Source organism: Piliocolobus tephrosceles, chromosome 16 (genome assembly GCF_002776525.5).
Source record: "Piliocolobus tephrosceles isolate RC106 chromosome 16, ASM277652v3, whole genome shotgun sequence".
NCBI classification, from domain to species: domain Eukaryota; kingdom Metazoa; phylum Chordata; class Mammalia; order Primates; family Cercopithecidae; genus Piliocolobus; species Piliocolobus tephrosceles.
In genome coordinates, this window is record NC_045449.1 from 367545 (window position 1) to 392774 (window position 25230).

Here is a 25230-nt window from a genome sequence, read left to right on the forward strand (position 1 = left end):
CGTGGAGAAATAGGAACACTTTTACACTGTTGGTGGGATTGTAAACTAGTTCAACCATTATGGAAAACAGTATGGCAATTCCTCAAGGATCTAGAACTAGATGTACCATATGACCCAGCCATCCCACTACTGGGTATATACCCAAAGGATTATAAATTATGCTACTACAAAGACACATGCACACGTATGTTTATTGCGGCACTATTCACAATAGCAAAGACTTGGAATCAACCCAAATGTCCATCAGTGACAGACTGGATTAAGAAAATGTGGCACATACACACCATGGAATACTATGCAGCCATAAAAAGGATGAGTTTGCGTCCTTTGTAGGGACATGGATGCAGCTGGAAACCATCATTCTTAGCAAACTATCACAAGAAGAGAAAACCAAACACCGCGTGTTCTCACTCATAGGTGGGAACTGAACAATGAGTTCACTTGGACTCGGGAAGGGGAACATCACACACTGGGGCCTATCATGGGGAGGGGGGAGGGGGGAGGGATTGCATTGGGGAGTTATACCTGATATAAATGATGAAATGATGGGTGCTGACGAGTTGATGGGTGCAGCACACCAACATGGCACAAGTATACATATGTAACAAACCTGCAAGTTATGCACATGTACCCTAGAACTTAAAGTATAATAAAAAAAAAAAAAAACTTAAAATCGGATCAATTTTAATCAATATCATCATTCGCTACCACCACCACTCCTATAACAATAGCAGTAATAAAATTTAACGCATGAGATTCTAATCTCTAAATCGATTGATATTTGCGCTTTATACTTTTCAAGGCATTTCATTATCACACTGGACTCCAAACCCCTGTAAGCAAGATAGGGTATTATTGGTCCCGCTAAAAGATGAGAAAATTAAGTCCTAGAAAGTTTATCACACAAGTTCGTGACAGAGCTGAGCCCAGTCTCCAGTACTAAAGTAAGAAACTGATCCTTCTATCATATCAGTACCGTTTACCCCTCCACCAAGGAAAACCCTAAATAATGATAGTGATCATTTTCTGAACACTTAGGATGTACCAGGTATTACGTCCATGCTTTACATGCATCATCTCATTGAACTTCATTTCCTTTGTTTTTTTTTTTTGAGATAGTCTTGCTCTGTTGCCCAGGCTGGAGTGCAGTGGCACAATCTTGGACCACTGCAATCTCTGCCTTCAGGGTTCAAGTAATTCTCCTGCCTCAGCCTCCCATGTAGCTAGGACTACAGGTGCACGCCACTATGCTCAGCTAACTTTTATTTTCAGTAGAGACAGGGTTTCACCATGTTGCCCAGGCTGGTCTCGAACTCCTGACCTCAGGTGATCCACTAACCTTGGCCTCCCAAACTGCTGGGATTACAGGCATGAGCCACCACACCCAGCTCATTTACTTTTTACAATAAACTTACATAGTATGTATTACTACTATCCTCATTTTCAAAGAGTTAAGAGGGCCGGGCGCGGTGGCTCACGCCTGTAATCTCAGCACTTTGGGAGGCCGAGGCTGGCGGATCACAAGGTCAGGAGATCGAGACCATCCTGGCTAACATGGTGAAACCCCGTCTCTACTAAAAATACAAAAAACTAGCCGGGCGAGGTGGCGGGCGCCTGTAGTCCCAGCTACTCGGGAGGCTGAGGCAGGAGAATGGCGTGAACCTGGGAGGCGGAGCTTGCAGTGAGCTGAGATCCGGCCACTGCACTCCAGCCTGGGTGACAGAGCGAGACTCCGTCTCAAAAAAAAACAAACAAACAAACAAACAAAAAAAGAGTTAAGTACAGAAAAGCTGAGTACTTTGTCCAGAGTAATACAACAAGAAAACAGGAGAGCCAGGATTAAAAACTAAGCAGCCTGGCTCTAAGCTTCAAGCCTGAAAGCACGCTACTTCCTAAAAACAAAAAGGTTATGATGTCAGCAAATATTGAGACGTCGCGAACCTAAATGTGTCCAAGAGATAGATGCCTAAACAAAGAGAAACCGGGAAATGTAATGGTTTCTTTCTTCTTCAAATGTAGTTTTTTCTTAGAATTTCCAGAATCAAAGGTGTAAAAAAATCTTAGCAAAAGAGAGGGTATAGGCAGAGCACGGTGGCTCATGCCTGTAACACCAGCACTTTGGGAGGCCAAGGCGGGTGGATCACTTGAGGCCAGGAGTTCGAGACCAGCCTGGCCAACATGGCAAAACGCTGTCTCTACTAATAATACAAAAATTAGCCAGGTGTGGGCCGGGCTCAGTGGCTCATGCCTGTAATACCAACACTTTGGGAGGCCTAGGCAGACGGATCATGAGGTCAGGAGATCGAGAACATCCTGGCTAATGCGGTAAAACCCTGTCACTACTAAAAATACAAAAAAAAAAAAAAAAAATTAGCCGGGCGTGGTTGCGGGCACCTATAGTCTCACCTACTTGGGAGGCAGAGGCAGAAGAATGGTGTGAACCCAGGAGGTGGTGCCTGCAGAGAGCCAAGATTGCACCACTGCCCTCCAGCCTGGGCGACAGAACAAGACTCTGTCTCAAAAGAAAAAAAAAAAAATTAGCCGGGTGTGATGGCGCATGCCTGTAATCCCAGCTACTTGGAAGGCTGAGGCAGAGAATCACTTGAACTTGGGAGGCAGAGGTTGCAGTGAGCCGAGATCACACCACTGCATTCCAGCCTGGGCGACAGAGCAAGACTTAATGTCTGAAAAAAAAATGAAAAACAGGGTATGAGCAGCTCCAGACTTGCCTCAGGCCACAGTGGGGATGAGAGTTGCAATTTTTCTCCCATTTCCCATTCAAACATCCCTGTAATTGTTCCACTGAATTGCGTCATCCCCTGTGAGGATCCAGCAGCGCTGCAGTAACTGCTTCTGCATAGCTGTGCTGGGTGAAGAATGGGAAGGGTTCCTACCACTCCCGACACATTCCATCTTTTTAGGTTGCTGTTTAAGGCTATAGGAATCCAGCTGTGTTTTTTTTTTTTTTTTTTTTTTTTTTGAGACGGAGTCTCGCTCTGTCGCCCGGGCTGGAGTGCAGTGGCCGGGTCTCAGCTCACTGCAAGCTCTGCCTCCCAGGTTCACGCCATTCTCCTGCCTCAGCCTCCCGTGTAGCTGGGACTACAGGCGCCAGCCACCTCGCCCGGCTAGCTTTTTGTATTTCTTAGTAGAGACGGGGTTTCACCGTGTTAGCCAGGATGGTCTCGAACTCCTGACCTCGTGATCCGCCCGTCTCGGCCTCCCAAAGTGCTGGGATTACAGGCTTGAGCCACCGCGCCCGGCTCCAGCTGTGTTTTAAAAATGTATTTATATAATGGTAAGGAAGAAAAAGACAAGAACCACACATACCATCAGTTAGCAGGAATGGGAGAAAACTGACATTTTACTCAAGGGCTTTTGTTATTGAAAGTCTATTACAGGCCGGGTGCTGGGGCTCACACCTGTAATCCCAGCACCTTGGGAAGCCGGGGTGGGTGAATCACCTGAGGTCAGGAGTTCAAGACCAGCCTGACCAACATGGAGAAACCCTGTCTTTACTAAAAATAAAAAAATTAGCTGGGCGTGGTGGCAGGCGCCTGTAATCCCAGCTACTTGGCAGGCTGAGGAAGGAGAATCACTTGAACCTGGGAGGCGGAGGTTGTGGTGAGCCGAGATTGCACCATTGCACTCCAGCCTGGGCAACAAGAGCAAAACTCCGTCTCAAAAAAAAAAAAGAAAAAGTAAAAGAAAGTCTATTATACACAACCACTCTGCCCTCAAAGAACTTCTGGCCTAGGCTAGGTCTCTGTCTGTGGCGATAGTGAGAAAGCAGGGAAGGATCTCATTAGTTGACCTTGGAAAGCTTCATGGCCACCACCCTTGTTCCTCATAACCTCTCTTGCCTCACTTTTCCACTGAATCTCCCACCTCTCCTCCACAGCTGACCCAACACTCCAGCCACAGGTTCCTCGTCATGGCTCCCCTGCTCACCCACTTCCGGTTACTGGGCCTGTGCCTATGTGATGTCCTGGCCAACACGCTCTCCCGCCACCTGTCCACTCCCCTTTCAAGTTCATCCAGGTCTCACCCGCACCAGCTGCAACTTCTATCATCTGTCACCCACTGACACTTTATTTCACACTTTACTAGACAGTGTGAGGATGCCATATATTCAGGAAATAACCTATTTTCTCCCATCCTGGGCCACGGCAGGCAACGCTAATCAACAAGGAGCCCCTTTTTTCACTGATCTCTCTTGTGATTCCAGAATCCTTCTTGAGACAGCACTCCAGCCAGTCACCTCTATAAACCTCTATAAACTGAAGCTGGTACAAAAGGCGAAGGAGATGGACTCATCTGTTTCGTGCATGTTAACACAAGCTCCCTGAGAGGACGGATGACGTTTATGCTGGTTCTGCTGCCCCCAGCCCAGCCGTCATGCTAGTAAGTGGAGCAAAGCTTCTTGCTAGTGCTCAATACATACTTAGCTGATCAACCTCCACGCTCTGTTCCTAGGGGACGGGAATGGAGGGTGGGAAGGTGGAAATGGGATGGAGGCCAGTGCAGTGGAGATCATGGAACAGAAGGCAAAAGATTCCCCTGGTGTCTTCTTATGAGATTCTAACCTCTAAATCAATAGTGCCAACCAAATCAAGGACCAGATCTCTGACATGCGTGTTTTTTTGTTTTGTTTTGTTTTTGTTTTTTTTTTTGGAGATGGAGTCTCACTCTGTTGTCCAGGCTGGAGTGCAGTGGCACGATCTCAGCTCACTGCAGCCTCCGCCTCCCGGGTTCAAGTGATTCTACTGCCTCAGCTTCCTGAGTAGCTGGGACTACAGGCACACGCCACCACAACCAGCTAATTTTTGTATTTTTTTTTAGTAGAGACAGGGTTTCACCATCTTGGCCAGGCTGGTCTTGAACTTCTGACCTCGTGATCTGCCCGTCTCAGCCTCCCAAAGTGCTGGGATTACAGGCGTGAGCCACTGCACCCGGCTGACTCTGATGTGCTTCTACTTTCATCACTCACCTATTCCCCTAGAAGATGGATACTTACTTACTTGCTTCCTATTTCAGAGCCAACCCAATGAGTAAGATTATAAATTAATTATGATCATACAGCATAAAGAAAATTTTCATTTCAAAAAACTCTACAGATCTGTATTTGTAGAATGTCTACAGGATATCTACTCGGTTACTTTTGACATTGTTCTTTGGAGTGGATGAGAAATAAACCAGTTGGGGAAACCTTCTCCTCCCTTCCATCTTTCACTCTGCATCAGCATGCTTTGATGCCACATGAGACATTAGAAAATCAGTAGCCGGAATTTCACAGATCAGAATAATATAAGTTACCCCAATGGGAATGCGTAAGGCTCATTAGCTTTGAATACATGATCCAATCTGATCACATTTCTTTTTTTGTTTGTTTGTTTTGAGACAGAGTATTGCTTTGTCACCCAGGACAAAGTGCAGTGGCATGATCATGGCTCACTGCAGGCTCAACCCCCCAGGCTCAAGCAATTCTCCTGCCTCAGCCTCCCAAGCAGCTCTCCTGCCTCAGCCTCCCAAGCAGCTGGGACTACAGGCGTGCATCACCATGCATGGCTAGGAGGAGGCCAGGAGTTTGAGAATAGCATAGGCAGCAAAGTTAGATCTCTATCTCTAAAAAAAATAAACAAATTAGCTAGGCATGGTGGTGTGTGCTTATAGTCTCAGCTACTTGGGAGGCTGAGGGAGGAGAATCACTGGAGCCCAGGAGTTTGAGGTTACAGTGAGCTATAATGCCACCACAGCACTCCAGCCTGGACAACAGAGCAAGACACTGTCGGAAGGAACTCCAGCCTGGACAACAGAGCAAGACACTGTTGAAGGGGAGGGGAGGGGAGGGCAGGGGAGGGGAGGGGAGGGGAGAAGGAAGGAAATACCTCTCTCTCCAAATACTGCTGGGAGTTCCACTGATAAATTACGTGCCCTAGGAATGAAGACTGTTGCAGAATGGTATCAACAGAGGGAAAAACTAAAGTGAGGAGAAAAAATACGCCATTGCAGACTGGGTTTATCCATGGACGGCAAAGGCCGTTTTTCTGGTGGGCCTGTAGTCAGCATTCACAGAAAGAATATTCTCATTGGAATGTTAAGCAGTGAGGCACAGGGAAAGAAAGACAGTAGCCAGAAAATGGCAAGGCAGGTGAGCAAGGTCATGATAGCTGAAGATCCCCAGAAACTTAGATAACTTTTTTTTTGTTTGTTTTTTTGAGACAGGGTCACCCAGGCTGGAGTGCAATGGCATGACCGCAGCTTACTGCAACTTCTGCCTCCCAGGCTCCAGCGATCCTCCCGCCCCAGTCACCTGAGTAGCTGGGACTACAGGTGCGCACCACCACACCTGGCTAATTTTTGTGGGTTTTTTTTTTTTTTTTTTTTTGTAGAGACAGGGTTTTGTCGTGTCACCCAGGCTGGTCTCCAACTCCTGAGCTCAAGTTATCCACCTGCCTCAGCCTCCCAGAGTGCTGGGATTACAGGCATGAGCAACCACACTCAGCCCTAGAACTTCTTAATTCAAGGGTACTCACACTAATTTGCACCCCTTCCTCTTCCCTTTTTCTGGGGCTGAGGATGTTGCTCTGGTGTGGCCAGTGGGGCTGGGGAGCCAAGGTGTGGCTTGAGCACAGTCGGCAGATGGGTTACATACAGGCAAATTGAGCAAATAAGTAAACACACTGAGCATGCTAGGACCCAGATTTCTCACTGTCGTAGAAGGCAGTTGCCAATGTTGAAAGGGAGAGGCAAAAATAAACCCTGTGGGGTGAGATTAGAATTGGAGCCATCAGCATAAAATGCAGTTTCCAATATAGAAGCAGGTGCACACACAGCTACAGATGCATATATGTAGAAGCAGGTGCATACACAGCCATAGATGCATATATGTAGAAGCAGGTGCACACACAGCCATAGAGGCATACACACATATGTTTACACACATACATTTCTTAGCTCTCTCAGCCAAGGCAATCTGGAAGCAATGACACCGAACAGCAAGGAGCACACTTGGCTTCCAAATGTCATTCTCCACCAAAGGAACAAGAAATGCCTGGGGAAATGGATGACTCCAGGGCTGGGATACAAAAGTACAGGATAAGCCTGGTATATTTTGTTGTGCCAGAGAGGAAGGTGGTGCTCAAAAAATGATAGTGGTATGTAAAAAGGATGAAGAGCCAGCCTAAAGAGGCTCCCACTGGCCAAGTCAGGGACAATTTGAGAACTAAAATAACAACAACAAATCCTGGAAGGAAAAACAGACACTAATGGAAAAACTGGTGAAGTTCAAACACGGTGTGAAGGTTATTAAATAGCATCGTACCAATGTTAACTTGCCAGTTTTGACAGCTCTGCTGCGGTTATATAGGATGTCAACATCAAGGGAAGGTGGGTGAAGGGGAACATAAGAAATCTGTACTATTTGTGAAATTTTCCTGTAGGTATACATTTATTCCAAAATAAAGTAAAAATAAAAGAGATAGTGATGCCTACAACCTACTAAATGAAATATAAAAATCCATGAGTCCATGCTGACATAGATGTACGGGGGAGAAGTGAAAGCTTTTCTTAAAGTAGAATGCCAACTGATAAACATAGAAGAAATGATGTAGCTAGAAAAATCACCATTTGACCTGGGGCGGTGGCTCATGCCTGTAATCTCAGCATCTAGGGAGGCCGAGGTGGGGGCAGATGACTTGAGGTCAGGAGTTCCAAACCAGCCTGGCCAACATGGTGAAACCCCATCTCTACTAAAAACACAAAAAAATTAGCTGGGCATGGTGGCACGCACCTGTAATCCCAGCTACTTGGGAGGCTAAGGCAGGAGAATCACTTGAACCCAGGAGGCGAAGGTTGCAGTGAGCCGAGATTGTGTCACTGTACTCCAGCCTGGGCAACAGAGGAAGACTCTGTCTCAAAAAAAAGAAAAGAAAGAAAGAAAAATCATCATTTGTCAATCATCTTAGTAATAAATGACTCGATAAGTGAAGATGAGGAAAAGGATATTGATAAAGTTTCAAGGTTTCTCCCAACACTTATTCATAAATAGAGATACCCGGTAGAGACAACATCTACACCAAGTAATAAAAACAAACATAATAGGCCGGGAGCGGTGGCTTACGCCTGGAATCCCAGCACTTTGGGAGGCCAAGGTTGGCAGATCACCTGAGGTCAGGAGTTCAAGAACAGCCTGACCAACATGGTGAAACCCTGTCTCTGCTAAAAAAAAAAAAAAAAAAAAATACAAAAATTAGCTGGGCACAGTGGCGGGTACCTGTAGTCCCAGCTACTCAGGAGGCTGAGGCAGGAGAATTCTTGAGCCCGGGAGGCAGAGGCTGCAGTGAGTGGAGATCACACCAGTGTACTCCAGCCTGGGGAATAGAGTGAGACTCTGTCTCAAAAACAAAACAAAACAAAACAAAAAAAAGAGCATCACAAGCTTTGGGATAAACTGGCATTCTGTGCCTCCTGATATGAATTCCTGGGAACACAGGACCACTTCTGTATGAATCATAAATCATGAGGAAACATCAGACAAACCCAAACTGAGGGAAATTCCAGAAAGTAATTGGCCAATACTCTTCAGAAATGTCAAGGTCGGCCGGGCACGGTGGCTCACGCCTGTAATCCCAGCACTTTGGGAGGCCGAGGTGGGCGGATCACAAGGTCAGGAGATCGAGACCATCCTGGCTAACACGGTGAAGCCCCGTCTCTACTAAAAACACAAAAACAAAATTAGCTGGGCATGGTGGCGGCGCCTGTAGTCCCAGCTACTCGGGAGGCTGAGGCAGGAGAATGGCGTGAACCCGGGAGGTGGAGGTTGCAGTGAGCTGAGATCGTGCCACTGCACTCCAGCCTGGGCAACAGAGTGAGACTCCGTCTCAAAAAAAAAAAAAAAGTCAAGGTCATGAAAGACAAAGACAGACTCAATTAGTCTTCTGGGTTGAAGGAGACCAAAGAGACATGATAACTAAATGCGACCGGTGATCCTAGAGCTATTCAAACAGTCAAACAAACAAACGAGCAAGACTGGGACAACTGCTGAAATGCGAGGAGGAGACTGTAGATGAAGCAGTAATGCTGTATCAACGTGAATGCTCTGATGTGGATAGTTGTACTGTGGTTATGTAGAAACCTTGTTTCTGAGAAATATATATTGAAGTATTAAGGAGTAGTGGGGCATCTTGTCTGCAACTTGAGAATTCAAAGGTTCAGGAAAAAAGTACAGGTTGGGCACAGTGGTTCACGTCTGTAATCCCAACACTTTGGGAGGCTGAGGCCGGCAGATGGCTTGAACCCAGGAATTTGAGACCAGCCCGAGCAACATGGTAAGACCCTGTTTCTAAAAAAAAAAAAAAAAAAAAAAAAAAAACCCACAAAATTTAGCCTGATGTGGTGGTGTGTGCCTGTAGTCTCAGTTACTCTACAGGCAGAAGTAGGAGGATCACCTGAGCCCAGGAGGTGGAGGCTGCAGTGAGCTGAGCTCATGCCATCGTACTCCACCCTAGGTGACACAGTGAGACCCTGTCTCAAAGAAGAGAGAAGGGGGAGGGGAAGGGAGGGGAGGGGAGGGGAGGGGGAAGAGAAAGGGAAAAAGAAAAAGAAAAAAAGAAAGAGAGAGAGAAAGAAAGAAAGAGAGAGAGAGAAAAAAAAGAGAAAAAAGAAAAGGAAAAAGCATACAGTGTCTGTGCATTATGTTGGGGGAGGAGATAACTATTAATGAGGAATCTGGATGAAGGCTATACAAGGGCTCTATGTATAATTCTTATAATTCTTCTGTAAGCTTGAAATGAGTTCAAAATAAACAACAATGGTAACTAGTTTACAGACAGACGCTAGGCTCTAGAAAAGCACGGGTTCTATTGTAACAAAAGTTACGAGAGGGAACTCAGGAGAATGGGCAGATATGGAGTCACCAGTAACTTCCCTGATGGAGAGTGTCACAGAATGGGGTGAAGAAAGTGCCTATGTAGAAACCTCTTTTGCAAGAGTCAGCCAGAGGAAATCACTATACCCCAAGAGTAGAAGACAGACGAACCTCTTCTTTGAACATAAATAAAAATTGAGAAAACCATTTACAGCATGTAGGGACGGCTTAGCCCAACCTGCTAGTGGCCATCCCCACCTCCTGCCTCCTCCCGGAGTACTGACTCTACAGTCCTCCTACTGCTACTTGGCTTTTGGCTGGGGCAGGTGCTGCCGGAACTTTCCCTGGGCAGGTGGGAGGCTGGGGAGATGAGAGGGTGGACCCCATGCCAGGCTCAAGAGAAATCTGGTCACATTGACAAGGCAACCCACCCACATGGGAGTCCTGCAAAAGATGAGAGGGATGGCAGGGCAGGCACAGTTCCTGAGCACCATTTACTGTGTGCGTGCTGAAGGTGAAAATGCCACCTCTTCTCCTCCTCGCCACAAAGTCCGTGAGGTCAGCCTTACGACCCTCACGGTGTAGAGGGGCTAGGAGCATGCTTAAGGTCCCAGTCTAACAAGCGCGAAGCCTCACATCCAGGTCTGTCTGGGCTCAGGCCCACGCTCTTTCCACCACACTGTGCTGCCTCTCTGTCATCTGGGAAGTTATGAATGGTCTCGGACTTTCTGAGTCAGAGCTACAGCAAAAGTAGTAATGTGCACAAAACCAGTCCCTGCCTGAGCTCCTTCTCCAGCCTCAGGGTTCTTTGACTGAAGGGAAGAAGCAGTTCCTAGAACTCCTTGAAATTACACTCAACATAGTGTGTGCATGAAACGGATTTTTTTGACAAGAGGGTCTATGGTTTCCATCGGGTTCTTAAAAGGATCTATGACTTTAAAATGGTTAATAACGAGTGTGTTAGGCATTCTTTTGTCTGATTACCTCTTCTGACAGATGAGGAAATAGAGTTCTTTAAACTCTGTTTTCTACTTCGAGTTATGGTGTTTACTCTGGAGCAACAGCAGCACGGCCTGCGCCGTTTCCGCTCCTTCCTGAGGGCTGCGGAAACTTCCGAGTGAGGCCAAACAGCAGGGTAAGTGGCCAGCACCTCATTTTTCACAGGAAAATGGAGAGTCCCCGAGGAAGGCAGGCCTGGTTCCTTGCCCAAAGTATCATGAACAATGAGTATACTTTGCATCAGTCAAGGCCATGTGAAAACAGTGGATGTCAGAATTACAGCAACTCAGAAAAATGACCCTTTAGACCAGGTCATTTTAGGTTTTGGGAAAGGATGTGGCTACCTCAGACATGCGCTTTAAACCCTGGGCCTTGGCTGGGTGCGGTGGCTCGTGCCTGGAATCCCAGCACTTTGGGAGGTAGAGGTGGCAGATCTCTTAAGCCCAGGAGTTTGAGACCAGCCTGGGCAACATGGCAAAACTGCATCTCTACAAAAGATACAAAAATTAGCCAGGTGTGGTGGTGTGTGCCTGTAGTCTCAGCTACTTAAGAGGCTGAGGAGGAAGGATTGCTGAAACCCAGGAGACTGAGGCTACAGTGAGTCCCGATCATGCCTCTGTATTCCATCCTAGGTGACAGTGAGATCCCATCTCAAAAATAAATAAATAGGCCGGGCGCGGTGGCTCAAGCCTGTAATCCCAGCACTTTGGGAGGCCGAGACGGGCGGATCACGAGGTCAGGAGATCGAGACCATCCTGGCTAACACGGTGAAACCCCGTCTCTACTAAAAATACAAAAAACTAGCCGGGCGAGGTGGCGGGCGCCTGTAGTCCCAGCTACTCCGGAGGCTGAGGCAGGAGAATGGCGTAAACCCGGGAGGCGGAGCTTGCAGTGAGCTGAGATCTGGCCACTGCACTCCAGCTCGGGCGACAGAGCAAGACTCCGTCTCAAAAAAAAAAAAAAAAAAAAAAAAAATAAATAAATAAATAAATAAATAAATAAATAAAAATAAAACCTGGACCCAGTAACTTTTAAGCCTTTTAAAACTAAAAATGTAGGTTAAGAGAAGATGGGGCTTTGGCTGAAAACGGTCATCCAGGGGGTTGCTCAAAGACCTGTGACTCTAATAGGCAAATAACCAATCCTTTTTCCCACCCCTCAGGGGTGTCTTAGTAACTTCCTGGAGGCAAATTGAATGCAGAAGACAGGGTGCTCTCAGGGACAAAGCGGCAGAAGTCCCCACTGTCCCTCTGTGTGCCTGCTGGACACGAGCCCACTGGGCGGAGAGCAAGGGCACCACTGGGCCTTTGCAAGGCAAATGACAGCCAGGCAACTTTTTTGTGGGGGGCTGGTGAGGAGACTTCCATTTGATGATGGAGAAGCTACTGGGTAAGTTCACTTTCTGAGATTTTAACATGAAGTACTTTGCAATCGGGCATGAAAAGTATAGAAGCAGTCCATAAAATCAAGTAGGTGAATAATATTGTTCCATGTGGCATTTCTAATTGAAACATTCTCTTCATCTTACAGTTTAACATGCTTGAAACTAAGAATGTGCTCACCCATGATAGAAGCATTAAAAGCGGGGGAAGGAGGGGTGGACTGCAATCAGACCAAAATGCGTACATGCAATCCCAAAGGCCCTCCCTAAAAACCTATACATTCCCAGAGAACTTCCCCCAGAACCTCAATGCGTTCCCACAGAATGTCCCTCAGAACCTAACATGTTGCCAAAGAACCTCCCTCAGAACCTAATGCATTCCCAGAGAACCTCCCTCAGGACCTAACGTGTTCTCAGAGAACCTCCCTCAGGACCTAATGCGCTCCCAGAGAACTTCCCTCAGGACCTCAATTAGTTCCCACAGAACTTCCCTGAAAACCTCAACGCATTCCCAGACAACCTCCCTCCAAACCTAACACGTTGCCAGAGAACCTCCCTCCAAACCTAACGTGTTCCCAGAGAACCTCCCTCAGAACCTAATGGGTTACCAGAGAATCTCCCTCAGAACTGAAAGGCATTACCAGAGAACTTCCCTCACGACCTAATGAGCTCCCAGAGAACCTCCCTCAGAACCGAAAGGCAACACCAGACAACCCACCTCAAGATCTAAAGCGTTCCCAGAAAACCTCGCTCAGAACCTACTACGTTCCCAGAGAACTTCCCTCAGAACCTAATGCGTTCCCAGAGGTCCTCCCTGAGAATCTAATGCGTTCCAGAGAAATTCCCTCAGAATGTAATGCGTTCCCAGAGAACTTCCCTCAGGCCCTCAACGCGTTCCAGAGAACCTCCCTCAGAACCTCAATGCATTTCCCAAGAACCTCCCTCAGAATCTCAGTGCATTCCCAGAGAACTTCCCTCAGGACCTCAATGTGTTCCCAGAGAACCTCCCTCAGGACCTAATGCGTTCCCAGATAACTTCCTTCAGTACCTAATGCATTCCCAGAGAACCTCCCTCAGAACCCAATGTGTTTCCAGAGAACTTCCCTCAGAACCTCAATGTGTTCCTGAAGAACCTCCCTCAGGACTTTCCCACAGCCACTGTTGCTCTCCCCATGGGAGCCACCTTCTGGTCCCTTCCAAGTGCGTTCTTTATGAGGCTTTCCCTGGGAGCCCAGGCCAGTCTGTCTCCAGTCATCTATGTCACAAGTCATCTTGACCTTTCCAAAACCTGCCTTCCAACGTGGGAGGGCTTTCTACAGTTACTTTGGCTGTGGACAAGGACTCAGAGGTTAGGAGTCTTCCTCCTTTTCTAATGCCCCCTCATGCACACAACAGACACTGGAACACGAACAGTCTTCGGCTGTTAGTTTGGAAGTCTTTGGGATTTTTTTTAAAACAGGTTGGGAGGGAAGGAACCTGGCCGCAGTGAGATGCTTTATAAAAATCTTTGGAGGCTACAAGTTTGTGAAAAGCATATACTATATTTTGTTTGCTTTTTTTTTTTTTTTTTTGAGACAAAGTCTCTGTCATCCAGTTGGGTGGCATCGTAATGGCTCATTGCAGCCTCCACCTCCTGGGCTCCAGTGATTTTCCCACCTCAGCCGTTCAAGTAGCTGGGACTGCAGGTGTGCACCACCACACCTGACTAATTAAAAAAAAATTATTTATAAAGATGAGGTTTCACCATGTTGTCCAGGCTGGTCTCAAATCCTGGGCTCGAGAACTCCTCCTACCTTGGCCTCCCAAAGTGCTGGGATTACAGGTGCAACCCACTGTACCTGGCCATATGAAAAGCATACACTCTATTATATAGATGATCCATAAAATAAAATCAGAGTCTATGAGTTCATACTGATATATAAACAAATGGGGGAGAGGAAAAATTCTTCCATATAGTAGAACTCCAATTAGTAACTGTAGAAGAAATGATGAAAATAGACAATCAACATTTGGCAAATGCCACAGAAACAATGCTTCAGTCAGGAATCAATCATGAAGGGATGCAAAAATGAGTGGGCAAAAGTTTGATGAGAGCACGATGTTTACATAGTCTCATCCCATAAGATACTTATTAATTACCAGGAGAAAAATAGTAACTTCACAGTGAAGACAGTTGGCAGGTACCACCTAAAGCAAGTAATCAAAGTATCAGCAATAATGGGACAAATCAATGTGATGTGCCTCTTGACACAATACACTGGGGATACAATGCCACTTTTATGGTATTCTTGCCCAAAATGGATTTAATCAAGAAAAAAACAAACAAAAACTGAGGACATTGTACAAAATACCTGGCCAGTACGCATTGAGGCTGTGAAAGACAAAGAAAACATGAGGAATGGCTGGGCGAGGTGGCTCATGCCTGTAATCTCAGCACTTTGGGAGGCTGAAGTGGGTGGATCATTTGAGCCCAGGAGCTCGAGACCAGCCTGGGCAACACAGGGAGACCGCATCTCTACCAAAAATAGAAAAATTAACCAGGCGGAGTGGCGTGCACCTGTGGTCCCAGCTACTTGGGAGACTGAGGTGGGAGGATTGCTTGAGCCCAGGAGATGGAGGATGCAGTAAGTCATAATCTTACCACTGTACTCCAGCCTGGGGGACAGCACGAGACCCTGTCTCAAAAAAGGAGAGGAGGGGAGGGGAGGGGAGGGAAAAAGATGAGGAACTACTCAAGATTAAAGGAGACCAAGACCAAAGAGATCTGACAATGAAATGCATGATTATTGGGTCCTGGACCAGAAAAAGGGAAATTAATGGGACAGTATTACCTTCTTGATTTTGTTAACTGTGGTTGTTATGTAAGATGTTAACATTCTCTGAGGAGGGCATGTGAGAAGTTTTTGTCCTATTTTTGTAACTTTTTTGTAAGTCTAAATTATTTCGAAATGAAAGGTTGAATTATACTTGAAAACATATACATTAGAGATTAGGCTTTCTTCCAATACCCAGTGCCTGACACTGTAAAGCTTTGTGGGCTGACATATGTCAGGGCTCAATACACCCACATGGGAAGGGATCCCAATGTAGGGATCCACTGGGGACCTTATTAGGGGCAAACTCAGGCCCTGAGATTTATAAACACAATTAATGATAACATGCAAAAGATGTAAAAATATCCCTGATGGGTTTCTAGGGAGGGTCACAGGCATGCCACATCCATCTTTCAGCCCCGGAAGGAGCTGCGTGCTTCTAAGACCCAGTCATGACCAGAGGGGCAAGAAATGCAGGCAGAAAACAGTGAATGTTCCTCACTCACTTGTCTTGGGATTCGATATACACGTAGAGATGAGGCTCAAAACACTTGGAAACAATGCCATGAAACGGATTGTCTGGGGCTTTAGGCTTCTTTGGCTGTAAAAACAAAGAAAAATAAATCCTATACCTGAGTGATCTTTGCAAATGTTCAAGAACTTTTTTAAAAACATAACTTCAAAGTTCACTCCTAAGTCACAGATAAGAGAGTACTCAATGTAACCCAATATGACAGCTTCACGATTCACCCTGGCAGGTGAACAAAACACCAGCTTTGTTAGCATCACTCACTTGCTCTGGATGGTGAAAGACATACTGTTACCTGGATAACATATGTATGTTGAATCTGGTGGCTCGTCATCATCTATCTGACTGGTGTTTTCCAGAATTTAAATCCTGGCTAACAACAGCACCTTGTATTTGTGCAATGCTTTAGAATTTAAAAAGTGCTTTCACACAATCCAATTTTTGATAGCACTTTGATACCAATTAATATGTCACCTGCTCCTCACAATAATCCTTCGTGTAGGTATCATTACTACTATTTTATACCTCAAGAAATGAGGACTCAGAGGTTCTCTCACCTGCCCCAAGACATATGTAGAAGTCTGCTTTTCTTAAACTAGAATTCTATTATGCCATTATTTTCTTGCAATGGTTCCCAGAATTTTTTTAATTCCATCAGTAAGAAAATGTAAGAAAAAGAAGGATGGAAAACCAATAGAGGGTTGTTAACTTTATTTTGCTACTTTCTATTCTTACCACAAGTTCCTAAAAAAATAAATAAATAAAGGGTTCTTTTTGTTTGTTTGCTTTTTAAGACAGAGTCTCCCTCTGTCAACCAGGCTAAAGTGCAGTGGCGCCATCTCAGCTCACTGCAACCGGCACCTCGTGGACTCCACGGATTCTTGTGTCTCAGCCTCCTAAGTAGCTGGGACTATAGGCACGCACCACTACGCCAAGCTAATTTTTGTATTTTAAGCAGAGGTGGGGTTTGGCCAGGCTGGTCACGAACTCCTGGCCTCAAGTGATTCACCCACCTCCACCTCCCAAAGTGCTGGGCTTATAGGCATGAGGCACGGCGCCCAGCCAGAAAATCGTATTTTATACCCTCAAATTTTATAAGAATAAAATGGCAGCGTATAGGCAGTACGTTCTAAGAAAGGGCAGTTGGTAACTTTACATCAGATAGAGAGAGAGACACACATACAGGCAGGCAGAGAGACTATACTGTCTTTATTTTTTTTTGCTTTAGGCCACTGCAACACTAGACCAGCACTGGTTTCCAGGCTGTTACTTGGAAGCCACTGATAAAGAAGTCATATGACAGGCAAGTATTTTAAAACTACATTTGCTACTTAATTCCTTTCCAAATATCTTAGAAAAAAAAAAAAAAGATTTTCCTACATATTACTTCCTATTCCTAAAAAATGTGAATTCTGTCTATTGCCAAGTGTCCACAAAATGACCCTGAGCCAAACACACCATGCTGGGGTTGATACTAGAATATAATTTGTATGTAAACTGGCACCCACAACATACTTATTAAATTGAACTACTCATATCTTACTTTTTTAAAAACTCACTTATGGAGGTATGACTGACATTTTAAAAGCCCTACATATTTAATGTATACATCTCGACGCATTTGAGGTAAAGTGTACACCCATGAAGCCCTCACCACCATCAAGGCAGTAAGTGTACCCACCACCTCCCCAAGCTCCCTCCCACCCCTGCTGTTATTATCACTTGTGCTAATAATACTTGCCGGGCGTGGGGGCTCACGCCTGTCATCCCAGCACTTTGGGAGGCTAAGGCAGGCAAATCACAAGGTCAGGAGTTCAAGACCAGCATGGCCAATATGGTGAAACCCAGTCTCTACTAAAAAAATACAAAAATTAGCTGGGCGTGGTGGCGGGCGCCTATAGTACCAGCTACTCGGGAGGCTGAGGCAAAGGAATCGCTTGAACCCGGGAGGCGGAGGTGGCAGTGAGTCGAGATTGCACCACTGCACTCCAGCCTGGCAACAGAGCGAGACTCCATCTCAAAAAAAAAAAAAAAAGAATACTTAACATAAGATCTACCCTCTTAAACTGCTTATATATTTTAATAAATACTGGAAGAGATAAGCCCCAATGACAGACAGAAATGATAACTACTTATTTCTGGTCTTTTTTATTATTTTTTTTTAAATAACACATTGCAATGGTTAAAAACATCTGTAAAAACTGATTTGTAAAAAATGATCACCAAAAATTAAATGTCAACTTTAGATAGACCCACTCAATCTTGTACTTAACCCTCTTCCCTTTTTACCTCCAGGAGTTCCATATCTTTCATTTTTTGGCAAGGTTTCTAGAAACTCTGGTCCTTCCTAAGAATAAATACAATCAGCACTGTTTACTCTTATCATCTGGAAACCACTGCCATAGCCAGGCCTTGGACTGAGCCCACAGTAGGGTCCCGGGGACCACACAAGCCTGGCTGAGTGAGCTTGAATCTGCGGGATATGGAATTCCACTTGAGTGCACAGATGTCCTGGGAGTTTTTCTGCACTTCCATTAGTTCAAGATGAAGGATCTATGATGGAGGATGAGGATTGTGAGGGGTGTCCTCACTCGCCCTGTTTTTTCCAAGTCAGTATCTATTTTTTATTATTGATTCAATAAGATGATTTAAGTGGACAGAAAAATGTGATTTAATTTGTCTAACTCTATAGGACTAGACATCATGGATTTAGATTTGGAAAACATGGCTTCTACAAACAGGTATCTTTTTATTAATTAAATAATGATGATAAGCATTACAGCTGTTCTTTTCATTGAATTTTTTTCTTCTTTTGAAGAAAAGATTCACATTCTGCAGGATGACTTCTGGTAATTATATATGTGAATTTACATAATACAGAATGTTACCATTTAAAAAAATCAACACGTATATTTTGCTTTTTTATTTTGAACATGTATATTTTGTATTCAGCTTTACTGACTTGCTAATTTATGTGTACTTTCCCAACTGCTGACAATATTTTATCACTTTAAAATGGCTACATTATGAAATTCTTAAAAAGCCTATAAATTATATAATATTACTGTATTGATGTTAAATTTTCTGATTTTGATCTATGGTAATATAAGTGAATGTCTTTCTTCTGAAGAAATACCTACTAAAGTTCGTGTCCTTGTAGGGACATGGATGCAGCTGGAAACCATCATTCTCAGCAAACTATCGCAAGAACAGAAAACCAAATACCGTATGTTCTCACTCATAGGTGGGAACTGAACAATAAGATCACCTGGACAGAGGAAGGGGATCATCACACACCGGGTCCTATTGTGGGGAGTTGGGGGAAGGATAGCATTAGGAGATATACCTAATGTAAATGATGAGTTAATGGAGGCAGCACACCAACATGGCACATGTATATATATGTATATGTGCATGTTGTGCACATATACCCTAGAACTTAAAGTATAATAATAAAATAAATTAATTAAAAAAATACCTGCTAAAATATTTAGGGGTAAAGGACATTATGTCTACAACTTACAAATTGTTCTAAAGGTCAGGGGGGAGTGGGGGAAAAATGATAAAGTTATATAGGAAAATGTTAACAATTGCTGAATCCAGAAGAAAGATATTTAGGAGCTCCTTGTAACTTTTCTCTTAGTTTGACATTATTTAAAAAAGAAAAAAAGTAAAGGATAACAATAAAAAACTTGGAAAATGGGTACCAACGGCCTGATGGAAAATTCCAGAGACCGCAATGGAGCCATCTTAAGAATGGCACATCGTCAACACCGCACGGGCTGGGGGGCAACACTGTGTGGGAGGCAAACGCACTCCTGCCTCGGCGAAAAAGGGGTTTGGATCAATCTCCTGGTTTGATGATGCACTCTGGTGTCCCCCTGAAGGAAGATGAGAGATGGGAAGGGATCTGGATCAATGTCCTGGCTTCATGATGTACTCTAGCGCCCCCCTGCCAGAGGAAGCTGGCAGATGGGAAGAGGTGTGGATCAATTTCCCGGTTTCATGATACACTCTAGTGCTCCCCGGAGGAAGCTGGGAGATGGGAAGGGATCTGGATCAATTTCCTGGTTTGACGATGGACTCTAGTATGTTAGTTATCCCCTGGAGGAAGCTGGGAGATCAGTACACTGTACCTCACTGGACTAGGTTTATAATTTATGAGCCCATAATTATTTCAAAATATAAAGTTTTTAAAAAAGTGGTTCAGAAGATGTGGGCCTGCATGTGAAGAAGTTTTAGAAATATCTTAATCTATTTATTTTGCTTACAGTTTCCTTTTTATGTATACACAAAAGTGATATATAATTGGAGATAAACTATGTTGGAATAAGTTTGAAGAATTCATCTGGTAAGTATAAAATACAGACTCTAACCGGGAAAAGAAACTGGCTATATAATTCCAACAAACTCATCTTGATCAGTCTGCCATAGGCCCTGCCCCTGATGAGGCCCCACAGGACACTCAGAAAGCTGCACCACCAGGCAGCGCCAGGGTTCCACCTCTATCAGTAGATGACGCTGCTCTGCCTGCCCTCCCCACCAACAGCACTCTTCCGCAGTGAGGAGGGACCCCTGACCTTGCCACCACAGCACCTAGGTCGTCCTCTTGCAGCATTTCTAGTGTGAGCTGAAGCAAGAGAGGAATAACGGGAGAGATTGCCTATAGTTTCCTTTTTTCTTACTTTTTTCCTGCAGGGCTGCCTCCTGCCTATGGCTGTGTGATGAACGTGCTCAGTTTAGATAATAGGTGCTGGAATTTTGGCTAACTGGCGTCTCCCTTTGCACCACGCAGCTCCCCAGAGGGTTGATTCTCAGCTTAAACACTACACGAAGTCATTTAGCAGCAGCGTTTGGGCCAGGTTCTGAGTGTGTGAATTCCGCCCAAAAGCTGCACATGTTTAAGCTATTTCCTCCTGGAGTTTGGTGGAATAATAAAAGGTTACTGTTGCCACAGTGAGGAGGAGATCTGCAGCTGGTCCCATTTCCTTTTATTACTACCCAATGTCAACAGATTAAATCGAACTGCTTGGGTCACCAGAAGGAACATTCCTTATTTCTTCTCCTTTCTGTTATACCTTCAGTGTCCCTCAGGCCCCTTTCAGATGTCAATCTTTATCGTTGGGAATATCTTGGCAACTGATTGCTCGGGCCCTCTTGTAAACTAAGTACCTTTTTCCATGTTCCCTCTCTCTTCTCAGCAGCCAAGGCGTAAACTGCAGTAGTGAGCAGGGTGTGACCCTTACCTTGAGAGCCACATGGCTACTGACTGCAGCCATGGAATGAGTTAGGTCACCCACAGAGCCAGCAGGGACCTTCCCTCCAACCACCTCGGGCTGATTTCACCACTAACATCTGGTGGGGTCCCTCCCCGACCCCAAGGGCTCTGCTCTTGTTGTGTACCCCACTCCGGGAACAGGGAGACCCTGGGGCACCCACCTAATCAGCCACCAGCAAGGCCAGGGCCGGTGAGGCAGCAGGAGGTCAGGGATGGCATGGGTGGAGGCATTAGTCACTGGCACTGGCATGTAAGTTTTATTACTAATGAGTAATAGCCCATGAAATGGCAGGTAGATCAGCTAGATCAGGGGGTTTAGTTGTTTCTTTTGAGATGGAGTCTCGCTCTGTCGCCGAGGCTGGAGTGTAGTGGTGTGATCTCGGCTCACTGCAACCTCCGCCTCCCAGGTTCAAACGATTCCCCTGCCTCAGCCTCCCGAGTAGCTGGGATTACAGGCGCGCACCACCACGCCCGGCTAACTTTGTGTTTTTAGTAGAAACAGGGTTTCACCATGTTGGTCAGGCTGGTCTTGAACTCCTGGCCTCAGGTGACTGGCCTGCCTAGGCCTCCCAAAGTTCTGGGATTACAGGTGTGAGCCACCGTGCCCGGCCATTTTTTTTTTTTAATGACACAAAATCCCTGGTTCAAAAAAATGTTTTATCTGAAAGCCCACGATACAAAATGACTTGCAACAAAACTGCTCGGATCGCAGGATCTAGGTCCCTGGCTGCCTCCTAACTTCCACAGTGACATCTGACGGGGCACCAAGGAACACAGTTTGAAAACCATTAGCTCTCACTGAAGACAAACTGGGGAAGTCTAAAGGGAGAGAATAACCTACCTAAGGTCACATGGTCGGTCAGCTAATGGCCGACAAGAGTCCGACATTTTCCCAGCACATGACTCTGTTTTACCCCATGAATTGGTCAGGTGTCAGTGTTCTGTGTTCTTAGAATGAGCAGGTCTTGGTCCTTACAACAGTAACTTCAAGCTTCCGTATGAGGAAAAAGTTCCAAGAAAAAGGAAAATTATATTTTACCTGGCAAAACTGATTGTGTAGGGAATGGGGCCTCTCTATCTTAATCCAATTTAATGACATCCAGAGATGGCTAGCGAAAGGAGTAACTTTTCCTGGCAACACTAGAAGCATCGGAGTGTTTTAACTGCACCATTTTGGACATGACCATGGCAGCCACTAGCACTGGTGAGACAACAGGGCTCTGCAAACGGCTCTCCTGCGCAAAGCATGTTCACAGGGCACAAGTGGCCCTGTGTGGTGGAGGACACACGAGAAGAACAGGCTCTACACCCAGAGCCTTCTTTCCACCCTAGTCTCTGCTCCCAAAATGCAATTGAGAACTGCATCTAATTAGTTACAAGAAACTGTTCGTTTTCTCCCATGCCAGTCAATACTATGATGGCTTTAAATCAACCGCATCTAATCCTACATATACATCTCTGGGATGGAGCCTCCTCAAGATGTCCCATCAGTTTTGTTCATTTACTTCTATTCCTGAGATCAGTTCTATGTCCTCTACTCCAATGAGACATGAGTCTATCAACAAAATAGCACTGGGAAAAAGGAATTCTAGTTTCTGACATTGAGACCTGGCTTTCAGTTTAAGCTCCTCCACTTCCAAGCTATGCAACCCTGGGCCAACCACTTAACCTCTCTGAGCTGCAGTTTCGTCACCTATAAAGCAAGAGGCAGGAATTGTGAAGATGACATAAATCATGTGAAAGAATTTAAAAGTGCAAAGGACTATAAAAGTGTGAGTATCCATTCTATTATATCATTTAATCAAGGGACCAGACACATTTGATTGTGTCATTTCAGAACTGTTCCTGGGAGCTCTGCTCTCTGGGCTCCTGCCCTCACGGTGCTGGGAATGAATGAAAGCAGGGCTAGCTGCAAAGTGCATGGCTGCAGCTTTCCCAGAGCTGGTCCTCCCAGCCAGCCTCTTTTTTGGTGGTGTCTGGAGCAAAACAATACCATACAATAATCCTCCAGCAGTCAAGTGTAGAAAATTAAAAAGAGGGATCACTCATCTAGAAGGGAAAAGTTCTGATTTATTGCTCTAACCTCCCTTGTCATAACATGGCAGTTAACCAAAAACACCATTCTGCAGGATGAAAGGAGAGGAAATTTAGACTTGGACAGAAAAATCCAAAGGAAAGTAAAGTGTTAGTGTGCTCTGAAAAGCAACTCTCCAAATATGCCACTGGCCACCGGGATATTTCCAGGCCTCCCCAGTGGCTTCCAGATCTAAAGTGATCAGCTCACTGCGTGGAGGCCTCTCCTAGCCGAGGGTGCTGCGGGCTTCCCGGGGCTTGTTCAGCCTCTCACATCAACACTGTGCCAGACGACAGTCAAACCGAAAACTGAGCTGACACGTTCAGGAGATGCTGAATGAGGCAGAGGAGAACTCTTCTGGCCCCACCAGTGGCTAATGAAGCCTGTGTGTGTCCTGGCGGCGGGGCTCTGCAGAAGCAGAGATGTGGGGCAGGGAAGTCTGCCCTTTCGTGGAATTTTCTAAATGCACTTTCAGATAAAGGCCTTCTGTAAAGACCACAACAGCTGTCAACTCTGAATGTGGCCAATAGTCAAAGGATCGTATCCGGAGCAAGCGGACCCATTTTCAGAAATGCACATGAGGTGGTTACCCGTGGTGACGCAAACCAGACTTACTTGATCTAAATCTCCTTTCTCCGTTGCCAGTTCCTCCATCTCTGGTGTTGGCTCATCTTCCAGGAAGGGATTGGTAGATGGGGGTGGAGACTCAAGCTTTTTCTGTTAGGTAGATATGAGAAAGAGAGGTGTTTTCTGAGCATGTTCAATAATTTTCCCCATTGATCTGCTTTTTCCAGGTGTCTCCAACAGCTAAGTCATGTACTCTGATCTAATAAAGAGCTGAGGCAACCCAGACCACATTCTTACCTCCAGGCCTTCACACTGCTTTCCCGTCTTCCTGGAACCTCCCTGACCACCCTGCCCCAACTTGAATCTGGCTAAAACGCTCACACATCCTCAGTCCTCACACTGGAACTCCATTCTGCTGGGAAGTCTTTCCCATCTGTCAGGTTTGGGTCAGATGTCCCTGACACGTGTTCCCAAACCATGCTGCTTGTCCCCTACCCAGGCATTTATTAAAATACGGCAACTGCCCATTATTTGTCTTTTCCCTTCTGGCCTCCATGATGCCAGAGATTATGTCTGTCTTGTTCCCCATCCTATCTCGGTGCCTGGCACGTCGCAGGTCCTCAGGAAACAGAAATGAATCAAAGTGCCAGATGGATTTCAATGCAAGAACAAACTACAAAGCTAATCTCATGTGTTCCACATTAACAGACGTCTCTTCCCAAATAAGCCCCATCACAACAACCACAACAGAAATCTCCTTGAGAAAATCGACTTCTCAGCTTCCAAATATGACCACTATTTCAAAATACATCACTGAGTAGGAACCATGGGCCAGCGGGAAGGCTGCAGGCAGGAGGCGTGGTAGCTTAGCTCCAACCGTGCGGCACTGGCCCTATCACCCAGCTTCCCTGAGCCTCAGTAACTTCATCTGCAGAATGAGGGTGCAACCAAGGACTATCTGGAGGATCAAATGTGAAACCCAGAAGCAGTACAGGGTACATACAAGGGTCGCTGACGACGTTAATTCCAGTATGACTACAGAATCAAGGCAGCTCTCTGGAATTCCTTTACAGTTTTCACCTAGAGATGTTGTTTATGCCTGGGAGCTGAAGGCTTTAGCAGAAAGGAGGCCAAATGGACAAACAGAAAAGAGGGACTGCTTGGTGCTGGGGATGAGGGAATGGGGCAAGGCATGGCTCTCTGGAGACAAGAAGTTAATGGAGAGGGAGTTTCGAAATGTACTTGATATTTCAGCCAACACCAGTGGGTCGACCTGAATTAATCCCTAAGCCAAAAGGGACAGCAGATGGACTAGAGCGTGAATAACTTTGCCAAGTGCCACGACACCATCTGAAGATATTACAAACAAAAAGTAAAACCAAAACTTACATAAAGACTGGGCGCAGTGGCTCACGCCTGTAATCCTAGCACTTTGGGAGGCCGAGGCGGGCGGATCACTTGAGGTCAGGAGATCGAGACCAGCCTGGCCAACATGGTGAAAGCCTGTCTCTACTAAAAATACCAAAATTAGCAGCGTGGTGGCGGGTGCCTTAATCCCAGCTACTCAGGAGGCTGAGGCACAAGAATCGCTTGAACCCAGGCCAAGTGGAGGTTGCAGTGAGCTGAGATGGCACCACTGCACTCCAGCCTGGGTGACAGAGCGAGACTCTGTCTCAAAAATAAATAAATAAATAAATAAATAAATAAATAAATAAATAAATAAA

General features: G+C 45.6%; 1 protein-coding gene across 5 annotated transcripts in view; it reads right to left on the reverse strand.

Annotated features, from left to right (window-relative positions):
• VPS53 (VPS53 subunit of GARP complex) overlaps positions 1-25230 on the reverse strand; it is a 171721-nt gene that overhangs the window by 52343 nt on the left and 94148 nt on the right. For all 5 annotated transcript variants that reach the window (XM_023193352.2, XM_023193353.2, XM_023193356.1 and 2 more), the window contains 2 exons: positions 23555-23656; positions 15565-15659 (listed from right to left, as the gene is read on the reverse strand). In XM_023193352.2, the coding sequence (XP_023049120.1) occupies positions 15565-15659; positions 23555-23656 (197 nt within the window). The remainder of the gene's footprint in view (positions 1-15564; positions 15660-23554; positions 23657-25230) is intronic.